Genomic DNA, 15,904 nt, shown 5'->3' with positions numbered 1-15,904 from the left:
AGGAACCATTGATGTAACACAATCTATTACTTTTGAGTGGCAAAACACACTTAAATTGTGAGTGTTATTATTATTATCATCTAAAGATCAGTTATTCTGTTTTGGTGATGCTCACCCCCTGCACCGCCATGATAAGTGGCGTCCTCTTGTCGTCCTCCGCGTTGACCCAGTTGACCTCGGCTCCATGGGCCAGTGCCTCCGACATGTCCGGCAGGCTGCGGGCACATGCAGCCCAGTAGAGCTGCAGACCCGAGCTGTACTCCTTAGGCTCATAGAAAACCACCTCTTTACAGGGTGACGGAGGAGGCAGTGTGGCAGGCATGGCCATGGGCGGAGACTCAGCGGCGTCTGAAAAATGGGAAGAAAGAAAATCTATTTGTATTAGCTCATGTGCAGTTGTCTTCCAGTGGTTGCTTGTTGCTACACGCCCGTACGATGACACTAACCCATGATTCTCTTTAATCTTAGCAATGGCACGAGAGGGCATTACTTATTGTGATAATATGTTTTGAAGTTTTGTGGATAAGCCAAACTGCAATAATCACCTGTCACCTTCAACTGAGCCTCTTGATGCTTGGGAAAGATGTGTTTTTTTGTTTTTTTTTAACCTGGCTAATATGGCTCTTGCTTTTTGTTTAAATAGGCATGGATGTCTGTGGAATGACAGTGGTGTGTGAGTGTATGAGTTTGTGTCTTACCTGCATCTGTCAGGCTGTTATTGGAGGGGGTGTTGGCCAGCATCTCCCTGCTCCCATCAGCGCTGTTCTGGATGCCGCTGTCTGCACTTTTTACTGTAAGACAAAGAGTCTGAATCACGACTTGGTGGAACAACATTCAGATGTCATTCACTGAGTGTATCAAATAAAAGGAACACCTTCCTGCTGACTGTTTTCACATCATCACACAGCCTCCTAATGTAGCAGAGACCTTTTGATAAATATGATTTTTTTTTGGTAACTAAACGTTTTTTGAACATCTACTGGCTTTTGACAGCTGCTACTTTTCCTCATGTTTGATTACCAAAAACAGCAGGGGGTCCTTATATTTTGTACAGTAAAGGCCGTTTTACAGTAGCCGCATCCAAGCTTGCGCGTGCCGATGTGACGTCAAAATGACTCGCTGGCGCACCAGGATTTTGAGTGCCCGCACCACTCTATTTTTTTTCAGCGGTGCGCGACATAGCGGAAAACAGGAGGCCTGAACGAGTTCACCGACAACTAGGACTCTCAGAGTGACTGCAAGTCTCTCTTGTAAATATACTAGGTTAAGATGGTTCTTTTATGGTGAATGAAAGGCTTGATCCGACGAAGTAGGTCATCGAATCAAATCGAAGCATTGACGTCAATGCTGCTGCCAGTTCGGCCATTGTTTACCTGTTTCTTCTTCTTCTAGTCCGTAGAAATAGCAAAGTCGGTAGCCTCATTAGCACCACCTCTGTTCAGGAGAAGACTGCAACTAGTGTCGTCACCACCACGCACGAGTATAAACAGTTACATCCCATGACGTCACATTTGCGCGAGCCCGGTTGGGAACGGCCAGTGTACTGAACGTTTAAGTCCCCGGCTGAAATCAACAAAAAAAAAACTTAAGGACAGATCCGCACCATCACCTTATGTTTCAGGTCCCTAAATACCAAAACTATGATGAGACGGAAACAAATGCAAATACCAGACACTGACCAAAACCATGTGTGAGAGAAACACTCCCCAGCCCCGGGAAAAACAAAACATGGTACGCTCTGCAATGCCCCTAACATGATGGGATGGTCCATTAAAAAGGTCTGGATGAAGGAAGAACAGAGGAGTGGATGAAGGGTTGTTAGTCCACAGTCCCAAAGCAGTGAATACAAATGGACAGAGGGGATGAAGAAGCAAGCTAAACACTAAGCATTCAGTACTTACTGCTCCTGAGCTTGGCAGAGTTGTCAAAGTAGGAGAAGAGCGAGTCAAGCTCGTCAGGACAGAAGAGAGAGTCACGGCGAGCCTCCATGCCACTGGCAACAGCTACGTTAGGGATAATGGGAGTTTGGGAATTGGAAGGCGGAGGGTGTAAATTGAGTGGCAGGGTGGAGAGTTATAGGGAAGGCAGTGAGAGCAGGAGTTAGTCCAGAAGTACAGAACAGGAAAGAAAGATTGAGGAAGAGGAGAGAGAGTAAGGCAGGGTGAAAGATAGTTAGACTACCAGCTCGGTCGACACTGGAGGAGACAGACTTCGAGAAGCAATGGGAGGCAAAAAGGGCTGAGGCATATGCTGTTCACAGAGAACATACAGTATGCCAATGGGTGGACACTTCTCCACGGCAATGCAAAAATCACAGAGCATACAATAAAAAAAAGGTGGCCACAATCACAAATGACACTGGCTTTGCCCTCCTGATGCAGAGCAATTTTGTTTCTAAAGCGGCACTGAAAGTTCTGTAAAACAAAAACTCTAAAGTCCTGTATTCATTCAGTAACCAGGTAATTTAGGATGGGCGAAATTTGTTAGACTGAGCTGAACTTTCAACTTAAAATTGGAAGTTTATGTAACACTGCTCCTCGTCCAAGTAGCCGATCACTGGAATTATGGGTGAGATGACAAAAACTACTGATCCAAAGTCCAAGCCCTCATCAACCGACTTTAAATCAGTTTTCAAAATGTACCATGACTCGTTCTAAACTACTAGTAATGTTACAGGTAAATACTGTATTAAATCCATCCAGCTAAAATTCCGTACATGTTTTAGTGGTAATCGTTTGCCAGACACCATCCAGGTTAGGATCAGCACCTTTGAATTAGTTTTGTTGTCAGTTTGTTATTCATTAAGTTCAAAAACGAGGGAAGGGTTACAGAAAGCACAAACTCTTGGGTCGAAAGGTTTGTTATGTTAGTTAATTATTCGACTGACCTGCCTGACCGGGTCGGAGTTTTGGAGTGGGCGGTGGCGGTCTTGGGGGCAGATGCTCAGAGCTGCTGCTCAGCCTTTTCTCCTGTTTGCTCAGAGAAACCACTTTGTTGCGAAGCTCCTCATCTGACGGCCGGCGTACAAACCGGCGGTCCACGTATTTGGCTTTGATGTAGGCCTCTACCTCGTGTCTGTTAAGAACGAGAAGCATCGGGCTTTGTTTGAGAATATTCAGTTTTATGTCAGATACAGAAAAACACTATATACCAGGAAATAAGTTAAGTAAAATATGAATCAAAGTGGAAAAAGTCTGAAAACACCAATATGCTTTCTACCAGTTCTGTACCTAGGATCTCCTGGCTGTGGTTTTCTGGCTCCTAGCTCCTCTCGCCGAGCCTCATAGATCTGGTTGATCACTCCGTTTCCCAGTTCACACATCAACTGTGAAAGGTGCAATAAAAATACATGTAAAAGTAATTTGTTAAAAGCACTTGATTTGAAGTAAGACATTCAGTTTGAAGTGGATGTTCGTGTACATTTGTTTATGTACATCAGTTTTTCCTCCTTCACCTTTAGAAGTTCTGGCTCCCATGTATCCAGAGTCAAAGACCGAACCTTAGAGAAATGCACTCCCAGACTCCTGCAGATAGAATAGGTCTTTATTGTCATTGTGCTTAGAACAAGGGAAATCTGTTTGCAGTGTGCAACATAAAAGTACAAGTTAATAATAGTGAATTCAATTTAAGTAGATGAAAGAAGCGATTAAAAAAGCACAATGGCTTTACTCATTATGCTTTAATTGTGAAAGGGCTAAAAGGCTAAATGCTGGAAAGACTTGAAGACAATTATACTTTTCAGATACATGGCTTTAGCAGCATTAACCACACAAAGCCAGTATGTAGAGAAGGTAGTTCTCAGATAAACGTGCAGTACTCTGACTGCTCTATGCCTTTGTTAGTAACATATATGTATATTCAAAAATATATCACTACTATAGAGACAAAGTGCCAGAGATTTACAAAGGCTACAAATGGGGTCTATATGATGGAAACATCTGAACCCACTCTGGTTAGGAAATCACAATGAAGATCAATTACTTTTTTAGGTTTTAGTAAGGAAGATCCCTGGATGCTTTTATGCTAATTCAAATTTGGCCTGAATGATTATTAACTATTTTACCCTGGTAATTAAAGGTCACCACAACATCCCAAGCAGGCTGGTTGTTCATAACAGTGAGTTTACATTTCATAAATCCCTAAAGACCAACAGTTTGTACAAAGCATTGGTGGAAAAGATTTTCCATAACTAAGCAAACATGCAATTACTTTTTAATACTTTCCAGTTTTCACTAAACCAAATGAACTCAAAATGAACTGTATTCCTGCAAGTTAGTAGATAAATAAATACAATGTGCTGATATTAGTTTCCATAGTTTATTAGTTTGCCTCAGGCTCTCCTTTCTGGAATAAACATCTTTACTTTTTCATAGCACTTAAAAGTAGTAGTTGGTTATTTAAGAGTTTTATGACTTTGTTTCTTCCTTTGTGATTTATCCTTTTCTTTTAGATTGATATTTTATTTATCTATATCCTCCTCCATTGCTCTTTGTTATTGTAAGTCCTGCTTTTGCTGCCATTTTTATGTGTCTAGCTGTTCATAACCTCAATATTAAAAGACCTATTTTAAGGATTAATTTACACAAAACAAGTAGTTTACCTGTGGATACCAGAGCACTGTATACAGAGGGTAATGCCCAGATTGATGCTGGCCCAACGGGGGTCTGGCTGCCCACAGTCACAGCAGCAGGTGTTGCCTGGGATTGCCAGGACCTTCTGCAGGGCACTCTCTCCTTTCAGTGATCTCTCCTTTGGCTCCCCACCAGAGTCCAGGCTCCCTGTTGACGTGGACGACTTTCTATCCAGCTTCTGACATGAGAGACAGGGGAATGCCCAGACATCCAGAATGATGGTCACGATTTGTTAAGATGGGATAGGATGAAAGCTAAATGAAACTTAATCCCTGTGGTGTAATTGGTGCATTGTAGCAACAAAAACACTGTCTAGAAAAGGGAAAGTGAATGTAAACTCAAGTAAGGGAAATTGGTGTTACATACATATACACAGTTAAAGTTTCAACACATGATTTATCTATCAATTTATGTATCTAAAGTATATGTGAATCCCTTGAACTATCCACACAGTGTTTCTCAGTGTGTTTGGTTTTTACCTCGCCTTCATCTCCCTTGTCGCGGAAGGCGGTGGCGATGCTGTTCTGGACGGCTTTGATCCAGGCCTGTCGCAGCTTTTCTGAGTCTGCTTGCATCATACAGCTCCTGTTGGGACAGACAAGCATCACACAACTGCTGTCTGCTGAATGTGTGTGAGCATGTGTGGGAGGTGGGTACCCTGCTACTCCACCTTCCCACCTTTAGTAAAATATTCCAGTGCTCATTAGACTAACAGGGTCTCAAACTTACTTGGTGGGCGACACCACTTCAAAACAGAAGCGGCGCTCTACGTCCTCACAGTGTTTGACGGTACATAGCCTAAGGTCTTCCACCACCACTGTTGGGTTGTCCTGAGGGGACAGCACAGCAGCTTTGGTTAAACACAATACATACACAAACAGACAGTGCTGAACAACTAAGATTTTCTGTACAACACAGTAAAGGTGTTGCTCACTTATCTTAAAACAGTTATTATTCCATTGCAATATTTAAAATAGATTCACAAACGAAGAAAGTGCTAAAAATATCCAAATCTAAATGTTTGGCAATATTTCAATCATGCAGGTAGTTTCAAGGTCAACTTCAGTGACAATATCATGTGTGGTTATTTCCTGCTGTCAGGGTGTAAACTAAAATACACAAATCACAGCACAGCACAGCAAAAGCGTGTTATTCCCACCCTGTATGGTATGAACGGGGCATAACTGAATAAACTGGCCAATTGTACTAATATTATTTAACAATATTTGACTATTAACAGCTTTGCATAGACATGTTTTCCATGCTGCACTTCAGAAAAATGCTTCTCTTGAAATGTAACAAAAATATTTGGCTTCGATGTAACACACAATCATTTTTCAGTGTTGTGCAAAAGAATTGTACTGTATCTTCCCATACAGCTGTGGTTTATCCTACACTAAACATCTGTACTACAGCTCTTAAATAAAGCTTCCTGTTAAAAATACATTTGGGGGAGAGGGGTTATTGGTGCAGGAAGTCAAACTCATGCATATTTGATTGTGGTCAGTCTGCAGGGAGTCACTTGACATACCTTAAATTTCTTCTGGTAAACTAGCTGATTGTTCTGGATGGAGAACCAACGCCTGAAAGGAGATCACGAGAAAAACAAGCAGTCACATGCAGTTGCCAGTGATGCTCCTAAAATAACACGTTTTTTGACATAAATCTAGTGTGAATTAGAGCGATGGCAGTGTCTAGAGAGAGATAGCTGATGAGTAGATACTTTTACTCAGAAGTTAAATACAGTAAAGAGGAAGGAGAGGAACATAAAGCCCACCCACAGTCTCATTTGTACAGGCTTTCGAAAGGCTTGCTGGATATATGGGTCAACTTTGAAAGAAAGAGGTGACAGTGGTATGGTTGTCAGGAATGGTATTTCACTGACATCCAATTAATTAATGTACGGTATTAACCTCTTCCTTCTACATACAACCCAATTATATTCTTGTGACTGTGATAAAGAACCTACTTAGGTAGTACTTGCTGAGGTATTAAAATGTAAAGCACCTTTAATATCTCTATTCTAGATTTTGATGACAATGCATGCCCTCCAAAATCCACAACCAGCCCACTATAGCAATTCCTTATCATAAAATTAAATTCTAAATGTATTCATAAAGATGCTAATTGAACTGCGTCTGTCATACCTATTCCACGTCTTGAAGGCATTGCTGGCCCTCTTAAACAGATAACCCTCCATTGCGATGCCATTGTCTGCATCCACATTGTACTCCAGCTTGGTGTCGTCATTCGAGAAGTCCTGAACATTAAGTGTCAGAAAAGAAAAAAAGACAGAGAGCAAAAACAAAACAAAGTAAGCAAACATGTTAAAATCCAAATTTCCTACATTTCCAATAGGGTAAGAAGTGACTCAGCACTTTTCCCAAAGTCCCAAATGAGGGCCGTCAGTCTTAGTTGTGTTACAGTAAGTGACCTTGTTCAGACCATCTCACACCTGAATGTTTAACACCAAGAACCGAACAAGATAGAAACAACACACACACAGCTGATGGTTGCAGTTATATCTATTCAAATAGATTATATATATTGCCTGAGAAGGGAGGTTAAAAATACACCTAGCAAAATACTGGAAAGTGTTTCTTATATTTGTCTTCACAGTGTCAAGGCTTCAGAATATTTTACTTTTTCCTTCATCCACATCTCCCTCTCTTAAGATGCTTTGACATGTCCAACTAATATGGGGACAAAACATATCCCAGAACTTATCCGGTTTATCCAGTTAATATATAATAAAGTTATTAACAATAATAATAATAATAATAATAATAATAATAAAGTTGAGACTTTCAGTTTGAATAAGTATCACATACTAGTAGTTTGCAAAGACCCACCATGTCCAGGCTTTCCATTATTTTATACTTGCACATCATAAACAATACCTGCATTAAGACTGAGGCTCCACTGTGTTTTTAAAGATTATTTTTTGGGCTTTATTTGATAGGATAGCCAAGACAGGAAAGGAGGGAGAGAGGGTCGACAACATGCAGCAAAGGGCCATGGGTCAGACTCAAACCCAGGCCACTGCAGTAAGGACTGAGCCTCAGTATATAGGGCGCACGATCAACCAGGTGAGCTATCACTGCATTATAAGGTTTTAATTAGTTCAGTATTCAGCTAGCTAGGTTAGTTAATGTCCTAAGTTAACAATGAGTAAGTTGCAAAGTGAGCTTTCATGCATCTTTCTTTCACTGACTCTGTTGCTGCTGAAACCCAATCTGGTGTGTTGTCATGGGACTGTCCCTGTAGAGTAGCTCTAACTACCTGAGCTGCTGCCGCACTTTCCAAAGACCCTCCTACCTTTCTCAGCTTCAGCAAGTGACATTAGATATCATGATGCGTTTGTTTGTTTGTGTTTGTTTGTTTGTGTGTGTCCGTCCATCCTTGTGGAGTCAATTTATATTGAGTGTCACCATCTTGTCAACCAATTACAGCTGTAGGTCCGTTACTGTACTTCTCTGTTGTCCTTCTAGAAACATCCAGTCTTTTTCTGTCACCTTGTCCTCCATTATGAAACCAATTATGACGTGGTGCTCTGAAACAGCCACTCAAAGGAGAGGGCTAATGGTAATTTTCTTGGACCGATTCTTTACATGCAAATGTGCTGATCATCATCAAAAAAATATCACAGACAAATCTTACTACAGTAAACTCTCTAAGTAAAATATGTCAACATTGATAATTCTGTGTGCTGCGTAAAAACGACCTCAGTCATTCAGCAGGTGGCGACAACGACCATTTCCTGTTTACTTCCTAGAAATCATTCATGCTAAACAAGCACATAATGAGGGCACAAATATACAAAGATTCTACACAATACTATTCTCAGTGGAGGAGTTATAAAAGGTTAACTGCATTCTGTCTTTGTTCTAGAGGTTTCTCCTTACTTGGATCTGTAAATGTAACCAGAGCAAAAGCTTAAGTTAAACCCCATCTGCCCTATGATACCATCACACACCCCCCCCCACACACACACACACACACACACACACACACACACACCTCTTAATTAAGACCGAAGCCAAAGAATAATAACACTTTTGCTGTCATGTGAAAACCTTTCTGGTTCTCTATTTTCAACTAGGTTAGGTAGGTCAAGACATTTCTGTGACTGCTTGGGTCTGGGAAATCATTTTCAACCATGTTACATACATTTCAAAAACAGGTAGTGGTCAACCTAGTAAGGCTGTTGCTCTTAGTTCATGAAACATTTGAGCGATGTAAGGTTTTCGCCTGACAACAGAGATGCGTTCATTTATTAGCCAATGATCAAACCAGTGACAATGGACTGCAAAGCAACAAACCACTCACTGACATCCAACCAGCAACCTGAGTTCACTGCAGCAGACACTGGCACCAACAAAGAGGCATAAAAAAAAAACATGCTGCATAATCAAGACACATCAACACAAATGTATGTGTAGCACTCTGAAGTGAGGAAACAGACAAAGGTGCAAACATCTATACAAACACTGCAATGCAGTCTCTTAGCGTGTGCAGGAGAGGCGGTGAAAGACAGGGGTAGGTAGGGTTACAAAGCAGAAGTCAGATGGAAATCGATGCAGTGACTCTACGTACGGAGGTCGACCTCCAAGCGCAAAAGTTGCGGCAGTCTGGTAAAGACTCGGGCTGAGTCACCTCCTAAAATGTCACACACAGCAAGAGAACGGCACACAGAGAAAATAAATATATATTTCTTATGCTACCACAGGATTATTAGAAATCATGGATTTGTCAACATAGAAAATGGCATAAACACAAGAGAAAACAATCACACTGAAAAAACATAAACACAGACTATTCCTATAAATAGCCACAGATACTGTCCCTTGCATGAACACACACATACTCTAACTCAATCTCCCTGCTTTAGGTGCACTCACCAGATACCAGACGTAGTGAAAACGGCTGAAAATCTTCATTTTTCACAGGTTTTATAGAGTGTGAGCCCCCTTTTCTGTGTATGTGTTTCCCTGTGAGGCCAATGAGTCTTTGCTATCTCAAAGTCTACCTGTGTAGCATCTCAATGGCAGTGTGTCACTATAAGCAACGTGGCCTGTCCCTTCTACAAACCCTCACCTCCTCCTCTCCTGTGGCTGTGTATCTGTCTATCAAAACATTCATCACTGCCTCTGCTGCTCCTCCTCCTCATGAGGCCTAAGTGAAGGTCACCTGTGTGTGTGTGTGTGTGTGTGTGTGTGTGTGTGTGTGTGTGTGTGTGTGTGTCTGTTAGAATAATCAAGTGGACCGTGCAGAGGATCTTGGGCATCAAACATTTATACGGACTTCAAATGAACTAACCTGCTCTCATCCCCCTTGTGTGTGTGTGTGTGTGTGTGTGTGTGTGTGTGTGTGTGTGTGTGTGTATTCCGCCACGGAAGTGTGTGTTGATAAAGTAGCTACTTCTTTAACCATGCTGAGTGTCTGTAATGTTTGAGCCTTTTTCAAATGACTTGAAAAAGCAATCAGTGTATATGACAGTTAAGAGACTCTGACTTAGTCTTGCAGGAAAACAATTAAACCAGCCATTTCAAAACCAATGAGGCGTATTTTTTTTCTTTATGAGACAAGACAGGAAAATCTTTAAGTCAGCAGCCTGTCTCTCTCTCTGTTACCGCCCTGTGGTCATAGTGCTGCTTCTGCACAGAGGGAGATAGGAAGCATGCTAAACACAACCTCAGGATCCCTTTCAAATATCGTGAGGATGAAAGGTTTCATCAATACAATGATAATGACAAAGTTTTGTGTGCAAGCACGAATAAAGTGGACAGTGTGGATAGGACTGAAAATACAGAAGAGAACTATCCTAAAGGGGGCGATAAGTAAAGGTTTTTGGGTCAAATGGCATCCAACACATAATAAAATCATGGGGGGCTGATATGTTTATTCATCAATACTAACAATTCACCAATTACTTTACAAGACTTCTGGCTTTTAAAACTTACTTTCTTGGCTCATACTCGGATATAAAAGGAGGAGTTTCAAAACACTGCCAGTGTGCCCAACCTTCACACATTTCAAACAGTAAGTGATGAGGAAAGCACCACGAGTAAACAACCTGCATCACCTACACAACTACAAAGGCAAGAGGAGTCAGAGACATGTGTAGTCTGTTTTGTTTATGTTGGTGCAAATGACCCTAGTCACTAAGGCTGATACAGATCATTAGTTCAGTTTACACTAATTATACTTTATTAAATCAGCATTGTATGTTCTATTACAAGGTGGTTATGTAGCTTGATGGGTAAAGAACCTGCTCTATCAGGCCACAGATACAGTCCCTGCCACAGTGAGTACAAGTCTATATATAGACAGACAACCTGCTGAAGTGTCTTTGAAAACAGGAAATACCTCAACCTGGTCACTCAGTCAGCCTGGGAAAGAGTGTCAGCCTTACTTATTATAATAAGTAACATGTGTGCACTTTGACCTGCAGCACTGAGGAAATATTAATGTGTATTTCATTTCAATAAAGATCATCCTTCTTGCCAATACCAAACATACTTTAGTTGGTTTAGAATCTGCAAATAACTGAACTCAACTAAGCACAAAACAAGCAGCATGGTACAATGTGGACAGTCATGTGCAAAAAGGCACAATGACGTCAAAACATCATTGATGATATTGATTGCATCATATCATCAGTTTAATCTTGTGATGAACCAGCTACAAATGACGTGACCAGCAGAGGTTGAGTCCAAGCAGTTACAGCAGTGTGTACAGTAGCTGTTCGACCATGCAGACATGACAGTGAGGGGGAAAAAAGGAAGAGTAACACAGCTTACCTGCAGAGCAGCCTGAAGTGAGTAAAAGAAGAAGAGATGGGGGGGAAAGAGCAGAAGTAGAAGAAATAAGGAAGACAGTTGGTTAGGAGTGTCCGTGTATAAACAGCTAGACAAGAGAGAGCGGGTGTTGGGAGCGAGACAACATATAAATAGCTTCTAGATAAATTGAGGGAGGGGAGGTGGAGGATAGGTGCTCAAGGACAGGCGGAAGTTGGCACACGTACCATCACTGACTGAGCAAGAGGGAAGAGAGAGAGGACAAGAGGCAAAAGAAAAACAGATGGAGAAGGCAGACACAAAACAAATTACAAAGCGACAGAAGGAAAGAACAACAGGGGAGGTGAAAAAAGAAAGACATCTCAGAATTTGTACTACTTGCACACAGTTGGAGGCTGAAATGAACGTCACTGATAGGCAGACAAATTAAAAGAAGCCCAGCAGACAACAGCTGGGTACAGAGCTGGCAGATGTTGTCTGGAGTTAATGATGCTCTGTGATGTACAGTTAAAGCTAAGGGCAATCTACAATCACCATACTGTAACGTAACATAACATAACACCACACATCCTGCTTAACGTTTATTCTGTTGAGGGTTCATAGAGCTCAAAAGAGAACAGTGTCCAAAATGATCAGAAGCCAAAAAGGCAAAACTGTTTTTCAATAACTACTAAATGTTTCACTTTTAGGGGCAAAAAAAAATGCATGAGTATCACATTTCAGCTATTGTCTCTTTACATTTAATTTATTGTCAAAACTTCTGGTGCACCCTTCTTGTAGATAATATATCCACAAGTGTGACTCAGTTGGGATATTAGGTTTAGCGTGCGTGCTGACCAGAGATGTGAGGGTTCTGAAACTCAACCTTGTTTGTTTGAAAAAGGGTTTCCGTCACTCGTCAATAATGCATGGGTGTGTGGGTGTGTGGCTGAGATCATCCTTAGGGATCACCTTACACCTGAGGGAGGAGCACTACCTCCATTCACTCAAATGACAAATGTACAGTGAATGGATTGAAATGGATACTGTAGCTCTGGTATGTGAATGCTCCCTTGGGCAAATTATTTTATATGCAATATTTCTTTCAATTGCAAATAAGTGATTTGTCCTTAGATTTCTAATAATTGAATTTTAATGAATGAATGGAATTAAAAACGTGAATGCTTTCATTCGTTTTACTGTACCACAAGCTTATAATATTTGACCATGGTGAGCCCAACTCTGGCAGCATAGTGTTCAGAGAGAGTTCAGTGCAGGTGAGCAGTGAGGGAGGTTGTGATCAGAGGGCTACGAGCACAAGAGGCCGTGGGGTAAAAGTAAGTCCCGCAAGATCCCAGCAGAGTGCTGTGGGTTTACTTTTAATGGGAGGAGGTCTGAGTGCAATGAGAAAGGCTTTGTGGGATCTAACAGCCATAAAGTCACTACACATGTAGGAGAAATCCAGGCTCAGAGTAACTTGGCCATGTTGAGCACACAGAGTAAGTGTAAGTAAGTAAGTGTTTTTCAGGTTGCTGGGCAGAGGAAATGAGAATAAAGTTGTCATTTATGATTTATATTCACAAGTGTGCACCTAATTTGGTTGTATTGTGGTTAATGTTTTTTTTAAATTTTATTTGTGAAAGTGTGTTTAGTTTCCATTTTCTATGTACATTTGTTTTTAAATGTAAAAGAAAATGGGATCATATTGTGAGTGTGTGTGTACCTTTTGCTGGATGGTGGAGTGTTTCTGCTCCATGTCCCTCTTCTCTTTGGCAGCATCCACCACCAGCTGGTCCAACTGCAAGAGAGAGAACAACTGGTTAGTCAAGCTTACCAAACCACCTGGTAATGAGTGTTTAATTCAAAACAACATACAGGAACTTTTGAGACACAAAATATGAACTTGTCACACTCTTTCTTTTGATTTATCTCGCCATACAATTACAGTTATTACAAATACAGACAATCTAAAGGTGGGCCATTCAAATCAAAACCTTCTCTTTCGACTGCACCTGAAAGGTGAAGGCAAGCATGTGTGCACAGAGCTTTCCTTTCTATTCTTGAGAGCATAAATGATTCCAGCAAATAAACAACTTTTCCACAGGCCACATCGAGACAACACAGGCCTTCTCCTCTAAACAAAATTGACTGTGCTGTGGAGGCTTCATCATGTGTGAAATTGGATGGGGGGTGACCGATTCTCCTCGTCCCCCGCGAGTAACCATTGCGTGTAGAGAGGAAAATAAAGGATTCTTTTGAGAAGAGAAGAAAGCAACAAATTAAAAAAAGGACTTCAATGAAGTGCTAGAGGTCATAGGGTGATGCTGAAAATGTGCCATTTTGCCTTAGAGCAGATTCTACTGCTTTATCAGTCTGTAACCGCAACCTGACCTAAATCATCGTGTCTCGAGCATCAAACACAAAGGGATCACTATCTGTGTCTTAAACATGAGTGATGCATGTTTACTACATATTAGCTGTGTTTATCATATGCTTTTAATGCCTGCTGTGGCTTTACAGAGACCACTTACTGTACTACAACTTCAAGCTAAATGGCATTTCATACTAATGAGTTACAGAGAAGTCAGAGTGCCAAATGAGACAGAAAAAGGGTGGAACCAACAATTTACTTCCTTTCTGATGGCACTAAAGTTTTGTATTGTAGCTTTTAACAGCTGAAATTTTCAGCAGAGCAACATTTTGTTTATTATCTGCCTAATTCACAGTTCTTTCTTCCACAAAATATATGCTATACTTAATTATACTTTTGTGGAAAATATGACAAAAATGTGATCCATTTATTTCAGAGAAGACAGCATTTGAGGGAGCCGGATCTTTTGTTTTGTTTGGAGAGGAAATGGGTGGACGGCAAAAAGGCAGGCTGATAACATCAGATGGGAAATGTTTTCCCCTGTCGCACAACAGTAACTAGTCCAGTCCAGTCCATGCCGTCAATCTGCTTCTATCTATATCTGCAAATGCAGTTGTGTGTGTGTGTGTGTGTGTGTTTGTATCTCCACATATTTTGTGACAGACTCACCTTACCTTTAACATCTTATCTATCTCACTATGCAGCCCCCACTGACGACATCAGCAGAGACAATCACCTCAAACGTTTGATTCTGCTTTGGTTTGTCTCCTACCCACCAGAGCACCCCACTGAAACAATTTCTTTCACTCTTTCTTCTGCTAAAATCTGTCTTGACATCTAACACTATGATGACAAGCTGCATGATTCATGGAAAAGATAGAAAACATCCTTTTGAATTAATAGATTCATCGCACACATGTTCAACTCTAAGGCTTTGTGTCATGGAAAGATGTTATTGGCATATCTTATATTTAGAAGCAATCCAGTAGTTTCCAAAGGCAAGGGTGGAAAAAAATGGCATATTTGACATGAATCATAAAGTGGTCATTCAAACACATTGAAAACATAACTTGTTTATATGGTTAACAAGATATTTGATGCCAGATAATATTTCCCCCCCCCTCCACTGTAGCCTTCTGTATCAATTATTCAGCTTATATCTATATACCAGCTCAGTAACCCATTCCCAAACAACCTAAGGAACATTGCCATTTACAGTTCCTCAGTTTTCTGCAACTTAAACAACCTTTTTTTATAATACTTAAATATCCAGTCTTCTGTTCCCAAGCAAAAAACACTAGTAGCAATATCATGTAAGGCAAGTAAACACCTATAATGTAGTGTACATTTACTCCAAGCTGGGGTTGTTTACCTCCACTTCTATAATTTCCTCTCAACAAACTTTATAGAATAGATAAAGGCCAGAATGTACTAGCATTTTGTTGGTCTCTCTAGTTTTACATTTCCCCACCCTTGATCTCTTTCTCATTGACTACAGGCATCGAGTCATATTATCAGACCTGTTGACAGCTCCTCCACACCTCCCTGCACAGTCTCTCCACCTTCTTCAGCTTCATGATGGAGAGGAGAAAAGAAATGATCCAAAATCCCCTTGTCACTGCTTCCCACAGCTCGGGCTCTGATCTTCCTCTCCTTTCAGTTTCACACTGTTTCAAATTCAGTGCGACAGGCTTACAATCCACACAACGCAGCTATACTTCTGTAACCAACCCCCTATCTCTCTTTCCCTCCCTCTTTTGCACTTCTCTCCCTTTTTCCTCACACACTCCTTGCAGTCTTTTGAGTGTTGAAGGCTTAAAGTCCATGCCTTTCCATTCTACTTCAATCACTTTTTGCTTTGAGAAGATTACATTCCGCCTCTTATCCCTTCCTAAAAATCTGCTTTTCAAAGTGGGTCCTGTCTTCCTCCTTTTCTTTTCCGTGGCACTCTTTGGTTCTGTCTGTCAATCTTTTGTCAGATGGTTCCAACTTCAGAGCATGAGGGTTAGAAACCACAACTCTTCTCTCCAATCCAATTAAGAGGACCACTGTCCCAACTCTTCAGATCTTAAAGAAATTGTCCTTTTTTCTGTTTCTCAAATACAAAAACACTATCTATGGTT

The 15,904-nt window shown here is 41.0% G+C and overlaps 1 protein-coding gene across 1 annotated transcript in view; it reads right to left on the bottom strand.

Annotated features, from left to right (window-relative positions):
* LOC144523325 (arf-GAP with coiled-coil, ANK repeat and PH domain-containing protein 2-like) overlaps positions 1–15,904 on the bottom strand; it is a 52,187-nt gene that overhangs the window by 9,119 nt on the left and 27,164 nt on the right. The window contains exons 9-19 of the mRNA XM_078258814.1: positions 13,134–13,208; positions 6,779–6,891; positions 6,163–6,214; positions 5,361–5,461; positions 5,111–5,216; positions 4,601–4,809; positions 3,455–3,524; positions 3,231–3,325; positions 2,888–3,075; positions 699–791; positions 116–348 (exon numbers count right to left, since the gene is read on the bottom strand). Coding sequence (XP_078114940.1) covers positions 116–348; positions 699–791; positions 2,888–3,075; positions 3,231–3,325; positions 3,455–3,524; positions 4,601–4,809; positions 5,111–5,216; positions 5,361–5,461; positions 6,163–6,214; positions 6,779–6,891; positions 13,134–13,208 — 1,335 coding nt within the window. The remainder of the gene's footprint in view (positions 1–115; positions 349–698; positions 792–2,887; positions 3,076–3,230; positions 3,326–3,454; positions 3,525–4,600; positions 4,810–5,110; positions 5,217–5,360; positions 5,462–6,162; positions 6,215–6,778; positions 6,892–13,133; positions 13,209–15,904) is intronic.

The sequence above is a fragment of the Sander vitreus genome, chromosome 9 (assembly GCF_031162955.1).
Source record: "Sander vitreus isolate 19-12246 chromosome 9, sanVit1, whole genome shotgun sequence".
In the NCBI taxonomy this organism is placed as follows: Eukaryota; Metazoa; Chordata; class Actinopteri; order Perciformes; family Percidae; genus Sander; species Sander vitreus.
This window is presented reverse-complemented; position numbering and strand designations above follow the sequence as displayed.